Here is a 27,277-nt window from a genome sequence, read left to right on the forward strand (position 1 = left end):
GTACAAAATAAATGTCAAAAGCTAAGGTTGCAGAAGACTTCTACCCAATTTGGCATAAAGTTCTTTAGAAGGACAATGTGATGACAGTGGAACGATCTTCATCACCACCATTGCATAGTATCATCCTTCAGTCATTGGCTGTAATAAAGAGATTGATAATATTACTTTGGCATGTACTGCGTGGACTTCTTCCCACCTGGGTGTCAAATTATCTGTCGTTTCTGCAACGGATTTGGAAGGCACTTTACAGATAAAATTCGCTAATCTCCATTCTGACTTTGATAACATATTTGAACCAAAGTCCTGGGATTATTTTCAGTTTGTTTCCCCTTTGACAGATTGCTTGGTAAGAGGGAGTATCCATACTAAATTCTTGCCCTTCCTGGGTGGTTAGAATACATGGGAAAGGCTGGACCTCTTATAACAAGAGTGATTTTTAGTTCATGAAGAGAATGGAAGTTTGCAACTGCTGAACACAGGGTTCATTTGGCTACTGTGTTAGAAATATTTACTTTATGTCAAAAAGCTCATTTCCATTCTGCCTCCTCCTTTGTGGGAAAATTGGGGAAATGGTTACAGCATGTAGTTGGCGTACAGTTTTAGGCATCTAGGCATTCTGCCTTGTCCTTTTTTCAATCCTGCTTCTAGCTTTGGGACACAGTTTGCTTCAATTGTTTCGAGATTAAGTTAGGAAGTTTCTGACCACTTTGGACCATCTCACACTATTGATGTCCAGATATTGATAAACCAAAATCTTTATTTTGTGAGCATACAGGGGTTATCCTTGAATACATGTGTGAGTTTCCTGGTTGATAACCTGTGGGATTCTTTAGTGAGCATATCTGCACTTGCTGTTACCGGCTCTGTTTGTTGAAAGATAGCAAGCAGCCAAAGGTTCGGAGCAGAGCGTGGTAATACCACTCATCTCATTCTCCACTGCTCTAGGGGCAGAAACCTCTCTTCTGAATCACTGTCTGGGGTCAAGGTCAAATTATGACCTTGGAACTGAAGCCATACAATACAGAGGTGGTGGCACTGGGGATTTTAAATACTCATTTAACGTATGGCAAAGATGTGACCTAACACAGCTATCCTTCTAGATGGATGGGACATGGGTGGCGCTGTGGTTTAAACCACTGAACCTCTTGGGCTTGCAGATCAGAAGGTTGGCAGTTTGAATACCCACAATGGAGTGAGCTCCTATTGCTCTGTCCCAGCTCCTGCCAACCTAGCAGTTTGAAAGCATGCCAGTGCAAGTAGATAAATAGGTCCCACTGTGGCGGGAAAGGTAAACGGTGTTTCCATGCACTCTAGTTTCTGTCACGGCGTTCTGTTGCACCAGAAGTTGTTTAGTCATGCTAGCCACATGACCCAGAAATCTGTTTGTGGACAAACGCTGGCTCCCTCAACCTGAAAGTGAGATGAGCGCCGCAACCCTATAGTCGCCTTTGACTGGACTTAACCATCCAGGAGTCCTTTACCTTTACCTTACCTTCTAGATACTGTAAGCACTGTAGGAGGACCTTATTATTTGGGTTGGCTTATATCACTGGAACTATTTGTAGTGGTGGAATTTACCTTAAAGCTTTATATGCTTGGTAGATAATACCTGTGTGCTGGTTTTAGATGTGCTCTAAGCCTCTGAGATAGGACGGAATACAAGTCATGATTAATAAGAATAAATGTTCTTCAGTTTTAGAAAATGGGTGTGAGTTTGAAAACTGAAGGGAAACTATTTTATAGAAATATATGGCTACTGCCTACTAAGAGCAGTTTGTTCTGGGATTGTCTTATTAACATTCTGTAGCACTCAGACATTCTTGAATAAGTACCTTGATAATTACAGTATGTTATGTTAACTGCTGCTTGCCACTTCCATTGCTGATGAGGTTTACTTCACATTTGGCAACACTGATGCTGTAGTTCTTGCTCTTATTAAAATGCTTTGACCATATGGAGATATGAAGTAGTCAAACATGTTCTAGTTGTTACCTCGAATACATTGTCAGCATATGAGGGATCATATTAGGGAGAGAAAAAAGAAGAGGAGGTGGTAGTTGGATCCAAGTATAGATAACTATTATGAGTTAAAAACAAGATGGAATAAGGCTGCCGTCATAGGCACACTTCCATGGATGAACTGAGTAGGGTTTTCTGGGGAAATGTGTAGGATCAGGCTGCATGTTTTGAACAGGTTCTTCAGAGAAAACCAATTACTGAATGTTTTGTGTAGGGAAAGAATAAATTGATAATCATACTAGCATTCGAAACAGGATTGTTTTTAAAACAAGGTGGCAAAAGTAAAAAAAGAGGAGATGAGGACGAAGATGTAATAGTTACAAGGACTAAAAGAGCAAGAGCAACTAGAAGCCCCAAATGCATTTTATTATGCTCTTATTCTTCCTGTATGTTTTATTTCCATTGTTGTGCCAGTGAAGTAAATACAGAACTGCATGTGAGTGCCGGTTGTCTCTTTTCTGAGAATCCTTCAGTGACAGGAATGGTGATATATACTACTCTCTGGTACTTCGTGTGTTCTTTCAGGGATCAAGAATCTTAAGCCTGCTTCTGGACAGCTTTAATACAGTTCTGTCTGCTTCCCAACATCCAGAGTTAGTTTGCCTTAAGCCAAAAACAACACTTTTATAATGTTCATTGCATGGGGACAGGGTCCACTCATTGAGGTTTGAGGTTTCTTGGACTGAAAGGTCATTGTTCTAAATTTCACTCGAAATGAAATGATTTCCTTGCCATATGGTCAGAGCGTATGGTTTTTAAGCCTCCCCTCCTCCGAGATTATTAACCTTTCAAATGAGGTCCCAGCACTATGGCTCAGTGGTAGTGCATCGGCTTTGCTTGCAGAAGATGCCAGGTTCTTCAGAATATCCTGGTAAGGCTGGGAAGGATTCCATCTGAAAACCAGGAGAAAGAGAACAAAATGAGAATATAAAAGCTAGGTTGATTGGCTTATACAATCTTGAATTCATTTGTTTCGTTTTTGTTGGAAGCTCCCATTCATCCTCATGCACCCATGAGATCTACAGCTTTGCCTACAAAACCAGCAAAGTGAAAGACTAGCACATTTGCTTTGCGACACACTCATATGTATGAAGTATTGTCCTTAGTTAGCATAAACATATATGCATAGATTTAGACATGATAGTCAGTGGGTGAAGGATGTTATGCAAATGGTAGGTGTGTCCTGTTGCAATTGACAGTCAAATGCAAACAAGGTGATCCGAAAAGGGGAAATGACAAATGAGTAGGAAGCCCTCTGGACTTGTATGGAACCTTCAAAACAAGATGAGTCATTGACATAAACACTGGATAAGGAAGAATTCCTTTCTGGAGGGAGCTATCTGCTCTCATGCTCTGTTCACTCCCTGTTTGATAGGTGTCAGGTCTGCAAATGAATTCCAGCTCAGCAGTGGATGGTAGGTGGAAGCCCACTAACACAGGGGTGGAGAGCCTCAGGGCCACCAAGCCTCTCTTATCTGGCCCTTGGAATCCTCCCCAGGCCACATCCCCTATTGGTCCTGCTTTGTGTCCTGGTTTTGCCTGGTTGGAATGTGTTCTTGAATTCTGATAAAACACTGTGATTCCCTAAATGGAGAACAGAGAGGGGTGTGTGAAACTCAGTCTCCTGTACAAAAGGTAAAATCTGCAACAGTTGCTCAGCTGCATTTGTCACCTGCTGCTGGCATTTGGCCCTAGAAGGGAATGTGGCCGCCAAGCTGAAGAAGGTCATATCCCTCAGTTTCTCTGTTGAAAATAAAAAAAAAATCAATTCATCTCATCACACCCATACCCTTCAATAAAGTGTTGGATATAGGCTGCAATTTTAAACACTCATCCAAGTGAGATACATTTTATTGGAGCTGGGATTATATATTACTCTTGTATAAACTGCCCTGGGATTGAAAATGTCCTATAACTACCTTAATTAAAATCAAATCAAATCTTTCCATTAAATAGAGGGAGGCTTACTTCCACAAATGATCTGCATGAAATGCAGCACAACTTATTTGCAAGTAAGCATAACAATGATAAATCAGACTGTATGGACTTTGCATTTCAGGTGTATGAGCTTCTTGAAAAGGAGAATGTGAGCACTAACCTCAGCTGTGGAACTTCTGATTTTTCTCCCAAGAATACTAATAGTAGATTTCTAAACAGACTTAACATCAGAGCTATCTGATGATGACTGTAAACCAAACCAAACAACGATACCCTTCCTTTCAACGTAGAATTGGTTGGGTTTTGTTTCAAGCCAGCAAAACTTTTCTCATCTGTACGTGTGTATCCTACCTATGTACATCCTGAAGACAGCCTTAAAAAATATTTTTTCAATAGATGTAGTCACCAGAAGTGTAGATTATCTAGCAAACTACTGTAATACTACCCGTTTGTTAAAAGATGCTGCTCTTGCAATGTTCCACATGATTTCCTCTGAGGAAAAGAAAAAGTCATAAGAGCTTCCTTTGCCAGTCTTTTCCCACATTTGTAGTTACAAGGGCAGTACTTTCCAGTGGTAAATTGTGGTTTATATGTCAGGTTCTTTCTATAACTCTTCTGTGACACTAACCCCTACCAGAAAGTTTAACATGCAACAGTCTGACAGACACCAATATCATCTTACTTCATTAATACATATACCCCAGATGTTACCGGAATACAACCTCAATGAATATTCAGGTTCATTGGATGATACCAATTTCTAGTCTAGTGAGAGAAGAAGAGAAATGTCTTTCTATCCACCTTCTCTACACCATGCCAGATTATATATAGCTGTACATGTCCCCCCCCTTACTTGCCTTTTCTCTAAACTGAAAAGCTCCAGGTTTTTTAATGTCACCTCACCTCACTGCTTGAGTTGCTGCAGGCCATTGTTCATTGTTGAATATTACTTCATTTGATATAAGTTGCTTATTTTAAAGTTATGTTTTATTATCACATTTCTCTATTGGATTAGATTGTTATAAGGTGTACATTCTTTGTTTCTTCAGCTTGTAAACTGCCTTAGGTATTGTAAAAATAGAAAGATGGTATTCAAATAAAAAGTGATGGTGCTGATGATGATTTTGGATGCCCTTTCCTGCCCCTTTTCCATCTCTACAATACCCTCTTTGAGGTGCAGTATTCCAAGTGTTCTCACAGCATATATTTGTATAATGGCATTATGGCAATGGCAGTTTTATTTATTTTCAATTCCTTTCCTAATGATCCATGACATGGAAATCTCCATTTTCATAGCAGCTTCCCAGTGGGTCAACACTTTAATCAAACTATCCATCGTTGGCCCTAAAATCTCATTTGTGGTCAGCCACTGCCAGTTCAGGCCTCAAGAACATATATAGCCATACCTCGGGTTACATTTGCTTCACATTGCGGCTTTTCAGGTTACGAACATGGCAAACCCAGAAGTGTTTACTTCTGGGTTCGCCGCACGCATAGAAGTGATCTGCACGCTTTGCTCATGCGCAGAAGCACTCTATCGCGCTTCGCGGATGCGCAATAGCAGCACTCTACATATAGACTTTTTGGGGTGCGAATGGCACCCCGAAACAGATCACGTTCATAAGTAGAGGTACCACTGTATGTGAAATTAGAAATTTTTACCCCAATGTGTATTACTTGACACTTCTTTCATTGAGTTTGCCATTTTCATACACCTTAATGCAGTTTGGATACATCCTTCGGAAACTCCCCATGACCCAACCCTCCTTTAACCACCTCAAATAATGTGGTATAATCAGCAAACTTAGTCAGCTTACTTCTGACTCCAGGTCATTTTATGAACAAGTTAAAAAGCACAGATCCCAGTCCTGATTCTGGGGGGACTCTGGTTTTTGGTTTTTTGTTAATATTTCCATTGTGAGAACAGTTCATTTCTTCGTCTGCCTCCTTATATCATGACTGCTCTAGCAGTCTCTGGTGTCGTACTGTACCAAAAGCTTTTTGAAAGTCCAGATAACTTCATCCACATGCTTACTGAAAAAGCTAACTCCAAGAGGTTAGTTAGAAATGACAAATTTTTGGAGGCCATGCTGGCTCTTCATCAATATTTCTTCTTCTGTGTGCTTTCCTACCAGTGTTCCTAGAACATACATTAAGTTAAGATAATTTCCCATATCCTCCCTGAATCCCTTATTTAAAATTGGTGTTGCATTGAACACTTCCTGGTGCTCAGATAAAGAAACCACTCTTAGGGACCAGTTACAGGGGGTTGGGAATTATTTTTGTTTCTTTTTTAAAAAGAGCAGCAATCACATATTTAAGTTCTTTAAGAGCTGTTGGGTGGATGCCATCTGGACCCTGCAATTTGTTCATTTTAAATCTGTGATGTGGCTGCTGTTTGCCTCAGTTCCTCAGACTCCCTCAGAAAGTCCCTTCAGCCACAGGATCTGCCCTCCATCTTCCAAAGTAGAATAAGACCTTAAATGGTAATAGTAGCTTTCAGATGTTTGTGTGTCTCAAACAGCTTTATTTTCACCTGGAATGGTTTTGAAAAGAATAACGGTATTGGGACAATTAAGAAAAAAATGCAGTGTTTTAATAATAAATTGTTTGGCCATGAGAGAAATGCATAAAACAGGATCCACACAGATTTGATGCATTACTTTGACTTTTTAAATGGCTCTGACAATGTTGTAAGTGTACTTCTCTCGGGGGGAAGGGTTAATCTGAAACATCTGGATCACCAAGGTTTTTCTTCTTCTTCTTCTTCTTTTTTGCTGAAATACATATTGCTGGATGTGTCCTTAAACTCTCTCACTGCCAAATTCTCTCTTAGTTCAGAATTTCAGAACTTAGTAGCTGTCGAATGTGTCAAAACACAGCCTCTTAGTAAGTGATCTGTAGAACAGATGCCACAAATCAGTAGTCCTGAATCAGATTACAGATTTTGTAGTTGCAAATTTGGGACTCTCACCTTTCCCCCGCAACTTTAGAAAAGGGACCTTTGTTCTGCGTTATCATTCTGATCGCATGATTTGATTTTGATGGTAAATATGTGAAAACCTTGCGTGACGTTTCTGTGATCATAAAATTCATTTTGGGAGGCAGAAGTGCATATTGCAATTAGACTTGTGAAATGTTCAGATGTGTGCCATATGGGGAATTTTTGGCCTTTCTATCATCGTCAGCTCTTTCTGGCATCACAGTTGCATATATTATGTTCTTTGCTTCTAAGGTATAAAACTTGGCTTTCTGCTGTTCGGATGTGAATATGCCGCATTTTGCTTATTAAGTGAAGATAAGGTTCCTTAGGGACGCGGGTGGCACTGTGGGTAAAACCTCAGCGCCTAGGACTTGCTGATCGCATGGTCGGCGGTTCGAATCCCCGCGGTGGGGTGCGCTCCCGTCGTTCGGTCCCAGCGTCTGCCAACCTAGCAGTTCGAAAGCACCTCCAGGTGCAAGTAGATAAATAGGGACCGCTTACCAGCGGGAAGGTAAACAGCGTTCCGTGTGCTGCGCTGGCTCGCCAGATGCAGCTTGTCACGCTGGCCACGTGACCCGGAAGTGTCTGCGGACAGCGCTGGCTCCCGGCCTATAGAGTGAGATAAGCGCACAACCCTAGAGTCTGGCAAGACTGGCCCGTACGGGCAGGGGTACCTTTACCTTTAAGGTTCCTAAGAAAAAGAAGTTTAATGAACTAAAAGTTTTGCAGAATACGGTATCAAATACACCACAATTCAAGGAGGGGCAGTAAATAGACCTGCATTGACACAACTGTTATTTTCACAGAGAAGTTCATTTCCCTTAAGTTCTCTTTTATAAAGCAGGGAGGGAAAACATTCAGCCCTGCAGAAGTTGTTGGACTCTAAATCCCATCAGCCCCAGCCAGCATGGCCAACAGTCAGAGATGGGAGGAGCTGTTCAACAACATCAGGAGGGTCATACTTTACCATCCCTGTCATGAAATGTTTAGTTTCTCATTGAGGAAGGGGTTTTTTGTGTTGTAATTTTTGAGTCCAAGATCTAAAAGAAAAAGCAAAGAAGGCCCTTCAACATGATTTGTTGCTGCTTGCTTCCTCCAACCAAATTGTTGTCCATTCCCTCTTGACTGCATCTCCTACTCTTGAAAGAAAATAACTTCACAGCTACATATCACTTTCAGTACATATATATGAATTAAGAGTACAACTTAATGGCTTGGATCCTGAATTCCTTTCCATGGACCTAACAGGGCTCTGTTAACAGACTCTACGCATTTCTCTGTGTACCCTGAAAACATGAAACAGGGTTGGGGGAATCTTCTGAACAGAATGACATTATGTTATGGGGGTGCTTCAACAGAAATAGGTAATGGGGAGCATTCTCTTTTCACAAACAGAACTAATTCCACTTGCCCAACACTGAACATCTGATCCTATGATGCTAGTAATAATGTGAATTTTAAAGTTTTAATTTTGATTAATCGATGTTATCTTTCTCTAATTCTGCGACGTATTTGTAACGAAACCCTTTCTTTCCCAACAATTCATTTCCTTTCAGTGCACGAAGGAAATGGGTCGAGTTATGTTAGTTTTGTTCTCAGAGTGTTATTACTGTACTCACAGGTGTGAAGAGTGGGGAAGCTGAAGAGAGAAAATATGGATTTAACTTGTTTAAAATATTTTAAGCGTAGCTAAACCTTTAATTTAGCATAGCTAAACCTTGAATTATGGTGCTGGAGGAGACTCTTGAGAGTCCCATGGACTGCAAGAAGATCAAACCTATTCATTCTTAAGGAAATCAGCCCTAAGTGCTCATTGGAAGGACAGATCCTGAAGTTGAGGCTCCAGTACTTTAGCCTCCTCATGAGAAGACTCCCTGGAAAAGACCCTGATGTTGGGAAAGATGGAGGGCACAAGGAGAAGGGGACGACAGAGGAAGAGATGGTTGGACGGTGGTCTCAAAGCTACCAACATGAGTCTGACCAGACTGCGGGAGGCAGTGGAAGACAGGAGTGCCCGGCGTGCTCTGGTCCATGGGGTCATGAAGAGTCGGGCACGACTAAACAACTAAACAACAACAAACATTTAATGAGATTTTAAATCAAGGTTAAAAGCCAGTGTTGATCTGATACTGCAATCCAGACCCAGCTTTACACTCCCGTTGGCGTCTGCCTGCGACTCTGTTTGTGCGGAGCTCCCTATTCTGCATTGCTGCGGCAGGTAGAAGTTTCGTGGGTGACATCTCACAGATGTGGTGAAATGTGGTCCTGAACAGACAGGCAGTGTCTTATACGGCACGGCGTGGGAAGTCAAACTAGGACTGAAGCACACGTAAGGTCTGCATTAGTGCGTTTTGCTAGGGCTGCTGTATAATCAGTTTTGCAAAAAAAAGGAGTTAACATTAATCCAGGGCAGTCCTTGGCATTCATGAAACAGCTGCTGCTGGTGGCCCTGACAGAGGGCATTCCCAGGCGCAGAGAGGCTGTGTTGGCCCAGGATCACATGACTGTATAGGCCTGGGTTCAGTTCCAGAGCCTGCTCTGGAATGGTGCATCAGTTTGCCTGCCCCTGACCTGTGTGAGTTGATGGGCTGCTAAGTCCTGCTGCCACTTGTCCGGAGTTCAAAATGTGCCCAAAGCGGCTGCTTTTTCTTTCAGACAAATTCTTAGTGAGGCTAAACTACTTCACAGATTTTCTACATTGTACATTTACCTTCTGATTTTTAGTCAGGACAGATTAAGTCTTTTTTTTTTTTTTTTTTTTTTTGCATCTCATGCACAGTTAATTTATTATGTGATTGGAATGATTTTGGTTTACTCAGCATGTTAGCATACTTGTCCAAATATAATGATGATTGTCTTTTTCCCTCTCAGATGAAAATGTTAGGGTTGAAAGCTGTCAAATGCTGTGAGGTAAACTGGTGCAGAAGCGATTTTTTAAAATATTTTTTTTAAAAAAGAGTATTTTGTGGAGAGAACCTTGTCAGTCAGAGGAAACATTGATACAAAATGGCAAGAGAGTACAAATAATAAAACCGTTGTATGGAGTTTCCTGCATTTGATTTTTAGAGGGCTCCATTTGGAGAAATATCCAACAATAAATGCTATACAAAATAAGATCCTGCATTTTTAACAGAGGGATGAGTAACATTTGATATCTTGCCTGTTTTCAGGAATATTTCTTTATTTTTTTCATAATAAAATGTTTCAAGAGTAACACATGAAATGATTTAAACAGAAAATGTTACCAGCAGGAGCTAAAACAAAACAAAAAAAGGATAATAAAATGTTCCACAAATCTATTGACAAGCTGGAATGTGTTCAGAAGAGGGTGACCAAGATGATCAAGGGTTTGGAAACTAAGCCTTATGAGGAACGGTTGAGAGAGTTGGGTACGTTTAGTGGGCTAAGAGAAGACTGAGAGGACATATTATAGTTATCTTTGGATACTTGAAGACCACAGGAGTGATGGGGGGACATTTCTGCCTAAGAGCAATGACACATTATCAAGTCCTGTCACTCTGGGGAAGTGGAAGTGTGGAAGGTGGAAGGAACTCCCCAAGTTGGCCATTGTGTGGTATTCAGTATTATTCGGTGTAGACGCAATGAAATTAATGAACATGACTAAGTTAGATACATTGATTTCAGTGAGTCAACTCTTAAGGAAAAACTTAGCTGAAGGTATTTTGAAATACCTTTTCAAAAAGGTAGAGGGGGGGCACCAGTGCAGCCCTTTGGCCACCTTATGTATATTTATTTTATTTTTAAAAAACAAATTTTGCTTTTGTGTTTCCCTACGTATTTTAAGCATATGCCATTAGAAATCTGCACAGAAGCAGGAAGAGGCACACTGGACTTTAATGGGTCCATTCATTTCTAGTGCTCAGTGATGAACCCCCCCCCCCTTTTTTTAGCGGGTGGAGAGCGTTCCACTGAAGCTTTCATACTGGAAACAGTTCCATTGGGCCTCATTGGCTTACTTGTCTGACCCTAAACTCCCTATTTTTGCATGCCACATTTTGAGATTCCTAAATAAGAACACAGGAACTTGATATTACCTTATAGAGAGCTAGGCCTTCAGTCCATGCAGCTCAATCCATTGTCTACCCTGACTTGTAGCAGCTATTCAGGGTTTCAGACAAGGAAACTGATGAATCTGGGATCTTGAGTTATGGCACTTCCCTATACAGTAGTACCTCAGGTTAAGAACTTAATTTGTTCTGGAGGCCTGTTCTTAACCTGAACCTGTTCTTAACCTGAAGCACCACTTTAACTAATGGGGCCTCCTGCTGCTGCCATGCCGCCGGAGCACAATTTCTGTTCTCATCCTGAAGCAAAGTTCTTAACCTGTTCTTAACCTATTTCTGGGTTAGCGGAGTCTGTAACCTGAAGCGTCTGTAACCTGAAGTGTATGTAACCCAAGATATCAACGTATTAACCTTCTACCAGATTTTTCTCACCTATCAGCTCTCTATAGCAAGCATAATACAGTCGTACCTTGGAAGTCAAACGGAATCAGTTCCAGAAGTCCGTTCGACTTCCAAAACGTTCGGAAACCAAAGCGCCACTTCTGCTTGGCTGCACCCAATCGGAAGCTGCGGAAGCCCCATCAGACATTCGGCTTCCAAAATAACGTTTACAAACTGAACAATCATTTCCGAGTTTGTGGCATTCAGGAGCCAAAATGTCCGAGTTCCAGAGCATTCGGGATCCAAGGTATATATTTGAAAAGCAAAAACAAATGTTAAACCTTCAGGGTTTATCCAGAAAGTTACTTGCTGTTTACCAGCTTTATTTTAGCTTGTTTCTAAACCCTTTACTGCTCGCTTGTGGGTTAAAATATTTTATTTATTTATTTTTGCTCATAGAAGGCAATAGAAACTGTAAGCTTGGATTAAAAAAAAAATCTTTATTTTATTTTCTTTTGGTATTATTTCCTTAGACGCTTCAAAAGTGAATCATTCTCCCACTGTGTTTTCGACAACTTGGCTCATGGCTTCATTTTGATGGAAGATTGTTTGTGAAGGCAGAGCCGCTGGAATTAAAGTTTGTTCCCATTTTCTTATACCAATAATATTTGTGCGGCACCTTTGATCTTTCTTGAATGTTCTTCAAACATCCATGTCTTAAGAACCTGCATACAAGGCTGCTTGCCGAGATCAAAATATTTTTTATGCATGTCCTCAAATAGCTTGCCTGTGTGTGGTATGCCAGCGAAACGCAGTGAAGAAAATAAACGAGCTCTTCCTCATTATGATCCTTTCTGATTTTATTAAATATTTTCTTCCCATTCCTCTGCTTAATGATGAAGTATAAATTACCTTATTTGTGTCAGTTTTAAAGAAGTTATCTCCTGTGTGCCTTTTGGATGGGGCAGACCAAACGTGAATAAATATATGTTAAAAAAGAGATCACTTAATGATCTTTGGTGGAAAACGTGCTTAGGCAGTAGCTACATGAGTTGTGTCTGAGAACCACATTCCCTTTTGGAGCCAGTGTGGTGTAATGGTTAAGAGCGGTGGACTCGTAATCTGGTGAACCGGGTTCGCTTCCCCGCTCCTCCACATGCAGCTGCTGGGTGACCTTGGGCCAGTCACACTTCTCTGAAGTCTCTCAGCCTCACTCATCTCACAGTGTTTGTTGTGGTGGAGGAAGGGAAAGGAGAATGTTAGCCACTTTGAGACTCCTTAGGGTAGTGATAAAGCGGGATATCAAATCCAAACTCTTCTTCAGTCACCCGAGGTCCACATGCCAAGGGTAGAAGGGCCAGAGGAAAAAGGAAGCAGAGCAGTGCAAACAACTTTTACCTTTCTACAGTTGCCTAGTTTCTGCAAAACATAGGGTCATAGAATCTTAGAGTTGGAAGGGATCCAAAAGTCATCTAGTCCAGGAATCTCAACTAAAGCATCCATGACAGTTGACCATCCAACCTCTGCTTAAAAATCTCCAAGGAAGTTTGTTTGTTTGGTTTTTTTAAAAAAAGAGGTTGTACACCCCTCTCTAGCCTCCATCCAGGCAAGTATTATCATAGTTCAAGGACACATTTCTAAAAGACAAAAACAGTTCAGTGGAAAACAGAGCTAGTTTGGGTCTGGGGGTAGGAATGTGGCCTGAGAAGAATTTCAAGGGTGTGTGAGAGAGAAAGACCTTGGAGGGCTGCTTTTGGCCCCTCAGCCTGAGGTTCCCCACCCCTGGTATAACTGAGTAGAAAGCATTGTTGGCATCCATCTGTCTCTAGAGACAATGGAGGGTGCTTCTGGGGGTGAAGTCAAACTGCTGTGTTAGCAGCACCGAAGTGACCTCCCTGGATGCACAGACCTGTGTATGGAAGTCCTGGGCTGCCCAAATGACAGGACCCCCTCCTCTCGAACTCACTGATGTGGTCCAAAGGAAAGCACAGCAGTTGGTTTGGCACCAGCTTGGGTGTGGCCACTGTCACATGCTGACAGCTTCTAAGAGCCCCAGGTCAGAGCCCCTCCATTTATGTCACTGAAGGGGACCAAACAGCATATGCAAGAGGAATGACTATGTGGATTGACTCTTTCTGTCATCATGAATGTGACTGGTGACACATACGTGTCCTCCGAATGCAGATTGGAGAGAATGGGGTACTTTGGAGGACATTGTTTGAATGTTAAAATCTTTGACACATATCAGTGAAATGTCTATTCGGGGGCGTCCTTTGACCCCACAGAGCTAATCTTTTTCTTTATTTGGCTGTTGCTTTGGGGTCTCTTCCTTTCTGTTCTGTCCCCAGCCCACTCCCTCCTTCTGTTTCTATGTTATTCAGATTTTTTATGTGTAACTTGTTTTTGGATTTTATGCTTATCAGTTGTGCTGCAGATCTGCTTAGTTTCAAATGGCAGGTATAATGCTTCAACAAGTTAATCAGTTTATGTTTTCAAAGCATTTGTGACCATTATGATGATCGGTTTATTAAAGAAACACTCTTTGTTTTATTTACAGGTGTCAATATTTACATGGCTCAGCCTGACGGCCTGCTCCTTCTGGCAAATGATATGATGTCAGATAGAAATAATCTCACTTACCAGAATCTTGGGACAGGTATGAGTTGTGTCATTTATATTTGGAAGGATGTTTACTTAACACAGGGGAGGAAGTGCTGCAGTGAATGGATTCTTTATTGGCAGTGTGTGTACCCATGTTTTTTGAATGTGAGAGTCAGAGAGAAAGAGAGAGAATGGGAGGATGAGTGAGATGTGCTTTTGTGTGAGTGGAAATGAATTGATGTACACTTCAGGCTCTAGCCAAGCTCAGTTTTGGCTTCAGACCCACCTGCCACTGGCATATGCTTCTGTGAGGAAAATGTTCCCCACCTTGGTCATAACATTTAATGGTATTGGTACTGTTTAAATGTTGATGCCCAACTCTGCTGTACAATTCTGTCTCCACCCCCATAATTCAGCCTGAGGTCCAGCTCCGAGAGCCTTCTGGTGGTTCCCTCCCTGCGAGAATTGAGGTTGCAGGGAACCAGGCAGAAGGCCTTCTCCATGGTGGCACCCACCCTGTGGAACACCCTCCCATCTGATGTCAGGGAAATAAACAACTATCTGATTTTTAGACGACATCTAAAGGCAGCCCTGTTTAGGGAAGTTTTTAATGTTTGATGTTTTAATATTCTCTTGCGAGCCGCCCAGAGTGGCTGGGGAAAACCAGCCAGATGGGCGGGGTAGAAATAATAAATTCTTTTTCTTCAGGTTACTTCAGTAATTCACAAAATAAACCTTCACATGCTTTTTCAAAAGCGAGTCCTGTATGCTCTGTGGGGCTTATTCCTCAGTAGATGTGTTTAGTATTGCAACCTCACATATGCAACTGTGGTCTGCTACAGGAAAACTTCATTTGGTTAGTCTTTCTGATCAGTAATGCTGAGTCTCCCAATTAGCTACCTATTTTAAGAAACCGGACAAGTAGGAAAAAGACAATGTATCCATATAGCTTTAACTAGCAAATCCAGCCTATACAGATGAGACAGGCACTCTGTAATGAAAGCTAATCAATTTCAACTCTGGCTGACCTTCAGCTGGAAAAGGTTCTTCTTGCACCTATGAAAACAAACTGTTTTATCTGTGCTACGTTGGGAGTGCCAATAAAACCATCTCAGAAGTCATACTTCAGCAGGGAACTCCATATCAGAAACAGCTTAAATGGAGTCTAAATTTAAAAATAAATGTAGATAGGTGATCAGTGTGGTAAGGAGAAATGTGCACTTATTAACAGGAAATATTGCATTAACTTTCTGTGTTCCTAAATCGTCTTGAAATATACATAGCTTTTAGCTGGAACCAAATCTCAGTCCCACAAACCTGCTTTGGCTACCTTAGTTCAGCTCTGGAACAAATGACGTGCTTTTCTGAACATATATTTTACCATCTACCACATTTGAGGTTAAGGGGGAGAGTTTTCCATTTCAGGGCAATTTTCCAGATCTTTATGAGTTTGCTGGCATGTTTGTCAAAGTTAAGTCTGTGGTTGGTCAAGAAGGGAAGTAGCAGAAACTTTCTTAGGCAATGGGCATCTGGTTGTGGATTGCTGGGATATTAAACATCCAGGCTCCAGTCCTTAGGTGGCTGGTATGTGAAGCTGCACATAATAACTCTAGCAGTTGAATCCAATTGTTCTTGTGCATGTTGGGTGGAGTAATGGAAGATACTTGCCAATGAATAAATTTTTCCATGTGCTTTGACTCCCTTTCACAGATGGATAGTCTTTTGTATCACCACTGATAAATTTAAACTGTGTTTGACAAAAACTTGAAGGGGTTCAGGGGAAAATGCTGTGTGTTTTGTTAACTTGAAAACCTGGGTCCTTCCGTCTAAGAATACAGGCCATGCTTAGGCAAAACAAATAGGTTCCTTCATAGCTGGAAAACAGAAATAAAGAGAAACAAAGCAATTTTATACAAACCGAACTGGAGATTAGTTTTAGGTGGTTTATTAGGTTAAAAAAAAGTAATAAGCTTCAGCTCTGTTTATAAAGAAACTTCTTATACCAAGGAACCTGTCTGCTTTTGCTATTGATGGAGACCGAGACCTGGGGAATAGGAATTTAAAAATATATTTTCAAAATATGTAAAAACGTATACAGTGGTACCTTGGTTCTCAAACTTTAACCATTCCAAAACCAAAGCGTTTCAAAACCAAAGTGTTCCAAAACCAATTTAACATGAATTTTACTATCTAACGAGACCATTGATTCATAAAAAGTCCCTGCAGTACTTTGAGGCAGTCCTAGATGCATCTGAAATGTGCATAGCACCTAATCTAAGCCTGTTGCCTCCTCACACAGCACATTTAAAACCAAGATGTGTGCCCATCAAATCTGCTGTGAGTTTTTCCACACATACATCCAAGCAGATTTGGGGGTGGTGTGATGGGGGAAGAGAGGGAGGGGAATTCAATCCCTGTGTTGATTTAGTTGGAAAGAGCCCTATATTTTGAAATTAATCTCATGGCTTCCATCAGGATTCTAGACATGAGACTCCTGCCCAGGTAAATGTACTTAGGATCTTAGTCTTAGCCTAATGTGTCTCCTAGAATTGTCTGGGATTCTAACCCTTCTCAGGCATAACTAATTCTGTGTTTTTCGAGAACTAGCTGCTGCCCATCCCTGATAAAGGCAGGATTGCACTACGTAGTTCCTGTTGTACCGTTTATTAGAAATGACATCCCATTAGGTATGAGAAACTTTGAGACTTCAGGTTGGATTGTGCTTCTTGGCAGGCAGGTGCAAAATAAAATACTTCTCCATGATAGTATTTTGATTGGAACTGTATTCATATTATAAAACATGAGTTTTTGTTCGAAGTCAGTTTGCCAGCTTACTAAAACTGCCAGCTGAATCCAGAGAGTTTTGGAAAAGGAACAGCATAGATTGTGAATCATGCTACTATGACCTTTGCCAGTAATCCCATATAATTGCACTATCTCGGCAAGATGAGAGACCTCATTAGGGGAGGGTATAAAGTGATTAGAGTGTTGGATTAAAACCTGGAAGACAAGGGTTCAAATCCCACCTCGGCTAGGAAGCTCGCTGGACCAGTCACTTTTTCTCAATCTAACCTACATTTCAGGGTTGTTGTGAGGAAAAAATGGAAGCTGGGAGAACCCATGTACACTCCCTTTTGCTTTTTGGAGGAAAAGTGGAATATGAATTTAATAAATTTAATAATGTGGTCTGATCACCAAAGAAACTCTGGGTAATCTGGAAGATTTAGACAGGCCAATGGTACCTGTGACCCAGCAAAGCCTAATGAAACTTACCACCCATATACAGTAGCCAGTCAGAGCTTTAACCACCCAGCCCTTGTGCTCCATTTTGGCAGGCAGCTAAAACAGGTTATTGTGTCCTTGGTGGGTCATTGTACATTGCTGATTTGGTAGAAACACATGCTGGGCAAGTCTGGTGTAGTTATTGCTTCCACTACATTAAGATAACCCTCTTCTCCATCTTGATTTTTCTTACAAGATGGTTACTTGAAACCTCCCCGGATTTTTATAAAGTATTTTGGAACACATTCCCTGAAAGTAACAATCATTATTGGATTATATGACCATATTTACTAGAAAGACATTATGGATTTCATGTGATGTGAGTTTCTGCACATGAATTGTAATCTGATTACAGGTTTAATGCCAAATAATTTACTTGCTGAAACTTTTTTCTTTTCCTTCTCTTCCTCCCTCTGCCTTCTTTCAGATGCCAGTAAAATGATGGAAGAGTATGGTCACGTGCAAAAGCAGGTGGAATTACAAAATCCCAATTTAGGGAAGGAGGGAGTGATGAATTCCCTTGAAAATGATCTCCAGGATATAATGGACAGGCTTAACCAGAAAAAAAATTCGCCGAGTCTGAGGTTCAAGGCAAACGGTGATTGTGCCGGTTCTTACTTAACACTCTCACAGCCGCTGCCACCTAAATCCAGCCCTGCGTCTAGCGTTAAGAGTATGCCTTCTGCTTCCAAGCTCCAAGGAAGCAAGCCATTGGCTTGTGAGAGCTCTTACCTTTCAGAAAAGAACATCTCTGGGAAACATCTGGGCTCCATTTCAGGCATGTCTCCATCCTTAAGTGGGTACAGCCTAGGGAAGAGAGACTTTGATATTTACGTTCCCAGAGAAAATGAGAAACAGTTTGGACATCTGGATAAGTTTTCCTACTCAAAGTATAGTCAGAAGAATAAATCTTACGATAACGTCTACTTCCCAGGAGTGCTGGATGGGCGGAAAAACGCTGCGTCTCTTCTTGCCATGTGGAATGGAAGCTCAGGGAATGAGATAATTCTTTCGCCACTCGGATGCTCAGGAGCCGCTAGTATGCCCTCCAGCCCAAAGCAAGGCAGGAGGATGCATATTCAAGATCTCCTTTCACTTCAGACCAGACCAGCTAAACAGAAGGACCCAACCGTGGACATGTTGGGGTCTAGAACCAGGAAGTATTCTGGAGGCTCCCTGAGCCATATGGGAGTTTATAGCCGTTCTTTACCCAGGCTTTACAAATCATCAGAAAGCCAGCTGGTGCCGCTAAGTTTACCCCCAAGGAGCTCCCTTGGGAACACCAAAAGAAAAAAGATTGTGGAAAAAGATCTTCTACCTCAGAGTATACTGGATGCTGACAATTACCTTAACTTTTCTTCCTACACCTCAGGGGTTTTGCCGCATACGAACTTTGCATCTGAAACCAATTCCTATGTGAATTCAACTCTCAGTGTTCCTGCCAGCCCCCGCATAGCTCGGAAAATGCTCCTGGCTTCTTTTTCCCCATACGCGCCCGACGACTTTGACAGACTTGGACTCTCAGGGACCAGCCCAATCAATTCTTTCACCCCTGTGGATCCCGAGAGAGTGTTCCCTATCAGAAGGAAAGTTTCCAGCAGTTCCATGGAGTTCGAGGAAATGGAGCTGGAAAGCCTCAGGCAGACCCCTTCCGTCCGGGAGCGAAAGAATAGCATTAGTTCTGTTTCCGGAAGGGATGACCTCATGGATTACCACCGGAGGCAGAGGGAAGAAAGGCTGAAAGAACAGGAGATGGAACGACTGGTAATGATACTTTCTGGTTAATTTTTAACAAGACGTTCTGCTTCCAAGCCTTTGCCCACGTTAAAATTATTAAGTTGTGTCTGTGTGTGTGTGTGTATGTGTGTGCACGCACGCGCACACACACACTGCTGTTGTGTTTTCAGATTTGGGTGTTTGACCTTGTACATGGGTGAGACAGTGTTTACTCTGTCAACCTCTGAAGTCAATTGGCCATGTAGTGTCCTGCCTTGAAATCTGGGCGGTCTAATGAAATCATATGTAGGAAATTGATAGGAATTTCAGCCATTCATCCTGCGCGTTCTGCCAAAATGACCATATACTTAAAAGCCACAAATTATAGGCTGCAAGGATACAGCACTTAAAGAAAAAAAGTTGATGTCATTGTTTTGTGGTGGCTGGGTAAGTAACTCATGTCTCCAGCCTAAGCTGTTTGGAGGCATTCTTGTATGCATTTTGTTGAAGGGAGCAAATTGGAAAATTTTGTGACAGCATGCAGACCAGAGTATGGTCTGAAGGCATGTGATGGCACCACCTTGTGGGTGGCACTGTGGTCCAAACCACTGAGCCTCTTGGGCTTGTTGATCAGAAGGTCAACAGTTCAAATCCCCACGATGGGGTGAGCTCGTGTTGCTCTGTTCCAGCTCCTGCTAACCTAGCAGTTCAAAAACACACCAGTGCAAGTAGATAAATAGGTACCACTGCGGTGGAAAGGTAAATAGCATTTCCTTGTGTTCTGGCTTCTGTCACAGTGTTCTGTTGCGCCAGAAGTGGTTTAGTCCTACTGGCCACATGACCTGGAAAGCTGTCTGCCTGAAAGCGAGATGAGCGCCGCAACCCCATAGTCGCCTTTGACTGGGCTTAAACGTCCGGGGGTCCTTTACCTTTTACCTGCTGAAGCTAAACAGGTCTGGGTGGGTGGCCGCCTGGGAACCAAATGTACGCTGCCTCAGATTCTATATCAGAAGAAAGGCTGAATGTAAATGCAAGGAAATAAATAAATAGATTGTTCAGTCGGAGCATATTTCCATTTGGGGGCATCATAGCTTGTGCCAGGCAGCTTTAAAAAATGGTGAGATAGCACAGGACTAACCTTCAAAGCACTTTTCCCCCAGGGAGAGTTCACACATGCATGTTCATCACTGCATGACTTGCAGGAAATATCAAGTGGTGACTTGAATGTGTGAACGACCCATTCCATAGAAAACAGAGTACCTCAAATAACAGTGGGCTTCATATATGCAGCTGCAAGTCATCAAGCCCATAAGTGATGAGAAATCTAACAATGTGTGTGCATTCTGCACTGGCTCTAAGCCTCTTGTCATTGGTTTGCAACAGTCAGCAAGTATTCTGGTGGTTCCTGTTCCTAGTGCGTTCTGCTTGAAGGATGGAATGTGCAGAGAAACATGTTTCAGAGGCATAGTGGGACATTAGAGAGTCATACTAGGTGCCCTGTGGCCCCACATGATAGAGGATACTTCAGTGCTGATGTTGGTATACAGAGCTAAAAAGAGAAATCTCTTAATGAGAGATTTGGAGGAATCAGTAATTATACCCTTGTGAAAGCTTGAGGAATAGTACATATCATAAAGATAAAATGACAAAATATTTGTTTCTGATTCTGTTTGGCTGTTGTTTCCCTTACAGCAGCACTTTCTTCTCCCTTTTAACAGCTTTCATCCTGTAATAGGATGTAGGCCTGCTGGTTTGTGACATGTGGAAAGAGCCTCGGTGTTTACATATGAAGGAATTTCCTCCCACTTAATTTAGTTTTCCATTTTTAGCATTCTAGAAGGGTAATTGTCTTTCAAGTTGGCCACTCAGAAGGCTGGGATTGGGGACTTTGTGTTCAAACCTTTGAAGGACGTTAAGAACCAACAATAACAGCTCTGGAAGGAAGCGTGTATTTGTCCGGCAGACCCCTTCCATCCTTGGCTTAATGCTTTTTTCAAAAGGTCAGCTGTTCTGCAGCTGTAATTGTACTATCCTTCAAAGGAGCCTCTTGGTGTTGTGCTTAGTTACAGGGCAAGCTGTGATGCCAGACTCGATCTGCGTTTCTGCCCTGTGTGTGGAAAATCAAGCAAAGAACAATCTAGATCCATTTCCAGTGGATAAATAAGAAGCTAGTTTTAGCATCTTCTTCTCCTTACTTTTTTTTTAAAAAAGTGTTCAGCATTAATTATTCTCAGACCACAATAATTTATTCTGTTTTCCTGAGAACTCATTCAAATGCACTAGTAGGGATGTTACATTTCCAGGAACCTTGTAACTATGCCATGGAGGATTCCCTACCTCTTCAGGAAAACCAATGAAATAATATGCAATATTAGTGTCTCACTTTGAGGCTACAATCTTAGGTCCAATTTATGTGGGAGTAAGTCCCATTGAAGCAAATGGGAAATACTTCTGAGTTGGTATGTATAGGATTTCTCTGCAAGAACATAAAAAGTCCAATGTGGATATAATTCAGGGCTGCTTATTTGATAGTGACAGTGTGGGGTTGCTGGCTTTTTGGGTGGCGCTGTGGTCTAAAACACAGAGCCTAGGGCTTGCCAGTCAGAAAGTTGGCGGTTCGAATCCCCGCGATGGGGTGAGCTCCCGTTGTTCGGTCCCTGCTCCTGCCCACCTAGCAGTTCGAAAGCACGTCTAAGTGCAAGTAGATAAATAGGTACTGCTCCGGCGGGAAGGTAAACGGCATTTCCGTGTGCTGCTCTGGTTCACCAGAAGTGGCTTAGTCCTGCTGGCCACATGACCCGGAAGCTGTACGCCGGCTCCCTCGGCCTATAGAGCGAGATGAGCGCGCAACCCCAGTCATCCGCGACTAGACCTAACGGTCAGGGGTACCTTTACCTTTACTTTTACATCACCAGAGGAGGAATTGTTTGACTTTTTCTCCTGCTCTATATTCCTGATCCAACTTACCCCCAATGCAGTACTAGGCCCCTGTGAGTTCCACTTCCAATGAGGCAGATAAATGACTAGCAAGCAGAGAAAATTCCAGCTACTGGAATTGTGCATAGATCATTTGTTTACCAAGCATAGATAAAACATAGATTTAACTCATAAAAACTGAAGTTCTTTCCATTTTCATAGCATGACTAGTTCCTTTCGAGAGCCAGTGTGGTGTAGTGGTTAAGAGCAGTGGACTCATAATCTGGGGAACTGGGTTCGCTTCCCTGCTCCTCCACATGCAGCTGCTGGTTGACCTTGGGCTAGTCACACATCTCTGAAGTCTCTCAGCCTCACTCACCTCACAGTGTTTGTTGTGGTGGAGGAAGGGAAAGGAGATTGTGAGCCGCTTTGAGACTCCTCAGGGTAGTGATAAAGAGGGATATCAAATCCAAACTCTTCCTCTTCTTCTTCCTTGTTGGCACATCAATTCAGGAACAGTAGTCAATATCAGAACATGATGCTTGATCGCGATACTGACCCCTTTAGCAAGTTAGCATATTTTTAGTAACATGGTTCTTCTGCGTGTCTGACAAGAGGCAGTGCTGAATCTTCTGGGATCTTTCAGTGACATGAGGCCAAATGATTTGGCCCAGTTGGTTAGCCTTTGCTTCTCTGTGTTCAAGCATTGGACGGTGGGATAGCTCAGCTGGTAAAGCAAGAGACTCTGAAAATCCGGGTCATGGGTTTGAACCCCACGTCAGGCAAAAAGATTCCCCAATTGCAGGGAAGTTAGACTAGATGACCCTTGCGGTGCCTTTCAACTCTACAATTGTCTGGTTCTATTATTCTGTCTTGCTTTCATGCCTCAGGCTTCTGAGATGTTGAAGTTAGGGGATGGACTGCTGTAGAGAAATGGACAGCTCTGCCTCTGGTGTCCAAATTGAGTAAAACCAGTCTGCAGTTTAAGGATGTGCACAGTTTTGCCTCTAGATGGTGCTACTTAATTAAAAATTCTGTAATAGATACGCAAAAGCACACATAGGGTTGGTTTCAGTTGTTTCGCATCCCATCTCAGTGATTAAAATAGCAAAAAAGGTTATTTATGTATGCCACTACTGCAGTCCGTGTTTTGTTAGCCCCCAAATGGAAAACAAGCGAGGTCCCAACCAAAGAAGAATGGCAACTTAAGTTGACAGAATATGCGCAGCTTGCAGACTTAACATATAGAATAAGAGAACAAGAACATATGTTTAGAGAAGATTGGAAAATGTTTATTGAATATATAGGGGGAAATGGTGTACACTTGAAAACATTGGCAGCATTAAGATAAATTCAACAATGTAAATAAGTTTTGATAGATGTAACAATGGAATACGGAATGGTTTAGTTTATGTTAAATATGCAGGGGTTTATGGTATGCAAAATGAACCATGGAAAGAGAAGAAGGGAAGCCATTGATATTTTAAGGATGCTTAAATGAGTATTCAAAATTGTAAAACAGAAAATTTAATAAAAATTTAATATATACATTCCAGTCCAAGTGATCAGGATATGAAGTTCTCTGATGTTTAGAGAGCAATCCAGATCCTGGAGATCTGGAGATGAAATCCACTGCAGCACTAAGATCAGAACATAAATCAGGCATAGGCAAACTCTGGCCCTCCAGATGTTTTGAGACCACAATTCCCATCATCCTTGACCACTGGTCCTGTTAGCTAGGGGTGATGGGAATTGTAGTTCTAAAAACATCTGGAGGGTCAGAGTTTGCCTATGCCTGGACATAAATCTTCTAACTAAAGAGCAGCCAGAAGGATCTCAGTGCTCAGCACTGCAGCACTGAGAGGAGAGATAAAGCCCTCTGCCTGCTCTTTAACAGAGTCAGTATTTCATCTGTACCTCAGGCTGGAGTGGAAGATGTGTGGACATGTTCATTTCATGTTGCACGTAGATTTCTGTGCAGAGTAAAAGGCACGCTCCCCAAGCATTAGAGTGGAAAGGGTTGGAAATGCTGATTATGTGTTTATGCATCTGCATGTGTGAATGAAGGGGTGCTGTGTTCCTGCATGTTTGGTGAGTGTGCTGTGTGTGTACATGTGCTAGTTCATGTGGCCCACAGAGAGACGTGTGGCCGTCAGTGTGACCTTTGGGCTGAAAAAGGTTCATCGCCCTATCACAGAATCAGATATAGTGTTAATATTAATTTATTCATTTTATATAAGGAGTATGTTCTGATCTGTGCTACATCTTGATTAGACCCTTGAAGCAAAGCAAAGAGAATAGTAAGGTTTGCTCATCTCCTTGTATCACAAAGTTCCCAGGGCTACTTGCAACAATACAAAAAAGGGGAAAATATAGGAATTCGCACACACCAGGATGTAAGTGGTCACACACAAACAGGTAAAAAGCCTCATTCCCCCAAAACATCAGAAGGATCACTGTTAAAGCAACCACCACCAAGCAGCCAGAGAAAAAATTAAAATCCAATCCCTGGGAGTAGAGAAAAGTCTTGCCTGCTGGAGAGGCTGTTTCTTCATGCAAAATGGGGTTCTTATTTTGCTCTTTCTAGTGCAGTTTATCACTTTTCCTGCTTGCAAAAGGTCCAATAAGAAAAGTGACAGAAAATTGCACCGGAAAGTGCAGGATAACAGCTGTTGTCTCCCAGTGCCTCCCATATACCTTTGCACGAATGTATCGGGATGAATGCTCAGTAACCTTTGTATGCACGCGTTAACATGAATGCTCAGTTGAAAAGCTGGTTAGGAAGCTCCCTAGTCCTAGCACTAAAAAAGGAAGTAATGCTGCCACCTGGTGGTTTTTTCTGGGGAGAGCACTCCATAGTCAGGGACCTTCAATTGAAAAGGTTCTCTTGTTCCCACCTTACTGCCAGAGAGGGTACTCGGAAGAGGGCCTCTGCTGATGACCTAAGGGTCATATGGGAAGAGAGTTTCCTTAGGGCACTGAGCCACTGAAGTCTTCATAGATCAAAGCCAGTGCTTCTCAAGGAGACACTGATCACATTACTCTTATTATTGTGCTATTCAGGATGGTCTCAGAGGCCATTAGTTGTGCTGCTAGTGTGTGTATAATAATAATAATTTATAAATTAAAATCTTATTGTCATTTCACATAGCAGATGTGGGATTTGCTACCTTTGGGGTGATAGTGGTGAAATATAATAGGCAAAACAATGACACATTACCTAAATGGCCTTGGCCCAGTCTACCTGAAGGAGTGTCTTCACCCCCATTGTTCTGCCCAGTCACTGAGGTCCAGCTCCGAGGGCCTTCTGGCAGTTCCCTCACTGCAAGAAGTAAAGCTACAGGGAATCAGGCAGTGGGCCTTCTCGCTAGTGGCGCCCGCCCTGTGGAACGCCCTCCCATCAGATGTCGAGGAAATAAACAGCTACCAGACTTTTAGAAGACAGTCCTGAAGGCAACCCTGTTTAGGGAAGTTTTTAATGACTGATGTTTTATTTTTATTATTTTTATTATTCATATTCTGTTGGAAGCTGCCCAGAGTGGCTGGGGAAACCCAGCTTGATGGGCGGGGTATAAATTATTATTGTTGTTGTTGTTGTTATGATTATGATTAGTCCTCTTAAATTAAATCCATATATTGAAATGCTGAATTATGAATGTGCCAAAAGCCTGGTTGATCTTAATATCCCCATAATCCCTATTGCGGGTTGTGGTTGAGAAGTAGTGACACCTTAAAGACCGCAAGTGAGTTCATGCCTGAGGTGAGATTTGACACAAAGATTCCTAGTTCACAGCTCTTACCTGTAGACTAGAAAACTCAGGAGGTAGGGAAGCTCCAATTTACATTTGCAATAACATATTGAATCTATGTAACACCCTAGAACGTAAGAGACAGCAGTACAAATGAAACAGGTGGAACTTGTAAGGGCTGGAGATATGCACGTCTGCTTTGCACTCTGTTCCACCTTAGCAGAACCATAGATTTCACCACAGATTTCTTTTGTGTGAAAAGGTGGTTGTGACCCTATTGTTGAACTATGAGGCAGAGGAGTTTCTAGAACCAAGGACACAGAACATCTTCTGTGGCCAGCCATGGACTAATAGTGTCAAAGCATAGGACCAGAACCCCTTTCCTCACCTGAAGGTAGCTCAATCACAGAAAATAGTGTGCGTTTTTCATAGTCTAATGGGAAGTACTTGGAACCTACTGAGATACTTTAACATCTTAGGTGGTATTCAACTGCATTTTACTCAGCTTAGATCTGTTGAAATTAATGAACCTCATTTAGTCATGTTCATTCATTTTAATGGGCCTACACTGAGTTATGCTTAGTTGAATACCACCCTCTCTAATAATCTCATTGTGTTTTTTCTGCTCTACCTAATTTCATGGTGGATTGTGCCCTTTGAATCTCCATAGAATAGGCAGTTGTCTTATAATGCGATGAGTGTCATATTTTGTGAAATATGCTGTGGTAATAAAAAGAAACTACGTGTGCACTGTTAATGCCTGTGAGTCTCCCGGTTGCCTCTCTGTTTTCCTGAGTTGCAAAAAGAAATTAAATTTATGGCATGAACAGAATGCAGGTGCAATGAAACCATGACTAGCGAGCAGCCAATAGGATGATGTGAACAGGCAGCACAGAATAGCAGCCGATAGAACTTCCTGTGCATAAGCTTTCTCATACCATGTTGTGCAAGTCAAAATAGAAATGAAGCAACGCAACATAGTCTCCTATTACCTCTGTAGCGAAAGGAAGCTATGCTTGTTATTTAGGCATAGAGGCGTTCTTTCTTGCAAATATAGGCATTTAGGGGCTTGTAGTTTCTCGCTGAACCTACCTGTTTTCAGCTTTTCCAGATTTAAAATCCACATCTTGAGTTGTATGTTTGAAGTACCAGCAGTTGCATTCAGAAAGAAGATTTTCTCTGCATTCTCAGTGGTTGAGAATCAGTTCTTAAAATTGTGATATCCTCGATATTTTTTTCTGCATTTTGTAAATATAAAAAACACCCGTTCACCCTAAAGTTTGGTGCATTCTAGACTGTCTTGTCAGTTCTGGGTTGAGAGCAAAACTCAGCCCGTTGCATTTGAGAAAGGCTAAGGTGAACGGCAGCCACGCAGGCTTCCATTTGATATGTCCTGACTTCCAAAGAGTGGGTGAGGAGAGACGCCAGTACAGACACATCCTGTTGCTCTGTGTGGGGGTGGAGTTTTGTTTATCCCAACCGTTGCCGTGAAGGTGTAGCAAAAGTGCCAGCACAGTAGCCTGTTGCAGCATCAAGGGATGGATAAATGTTCCTGGCCAGCAGTTAGACGATGCTTTCAGAAATGGGTTGGCTACTCAAAGAATACGGGTTTAAGAGGAAGAGAGAAAATACGGGCTAAGCAAATGAAGAGGGAGCTGGAGGCTTGT

General features: G+C 42.0%; 1 protein-coding gene and 1 long non-coding RNA gene across 12 annotated transcripts in view; one reads left to right on the plus strand and one right to left on the minus strand.

The window, feature by feature from the left end:
- PHLDB2 (pleckstrin homology like domain family B member 2) overlaps window positions 1-27,277 on the plus strand; it is a 73,244-nt gene that overhangs the window by 3,713 nt on the left and 42,254 nt on the right. For 9 of the 10 annotated variants that reach the window (XM_081859616.1, XM_081859615.1, XM_081859617.1 and 6 more), the window contains exons 2-3: window positions 13,904-14,002; window positions 17,657-18,993. In XM_081859616.1, the coding sequence (XP_081715742.1) occupies window positions 13,918-14,002; window positions 17,657-18,993 (1,422 nt within the window). In that variant the 5' untranslated portion in view covers window positions 13,904-13,917. Of the gene's footprint in view, window positions 1-11,879; window positions 11,984-13,903; window positions 14,003-17,656; window positions 18,994-27,277 lie in introns of all 10 variants that reach the window. The other variant, XM_081859612.1, reaches the window with a different exon arrangement.
- Window positions 2,096-27,145, minus strand: LOC309340794. 2 transcript variants are annotated; one of them, XR_014156096.1, is made up of 3 exons: window positions 26,703-27,145; window positions 17,962-18,036; window positions 2,096-2,912 (listed from the first exon to the last, which is right to left on the minus strand). It is a non-coding gene; the product is annotated as an uncharacterized lncRNA (long non-coding RNA). The 2 variants fall into 2 exon arrangements; XR_014156097.1 differs by lacking the exon at window positions 2,096-2,912 and adding an exon at window positions 9,018-9,258.

This window comes from Podarcis erhardii (genome assembly GCF_964252035.2).
Source record: "Podarcis erhardii genome assembly, chromosome: 4".
Taxonomy (NCBI): domain Eukaryota; kingdom Metazoa; phylum Chordata; class Lepidosauria; order Squamata; family Lacertidae; genus Podarcis; species Podarcis erhardii.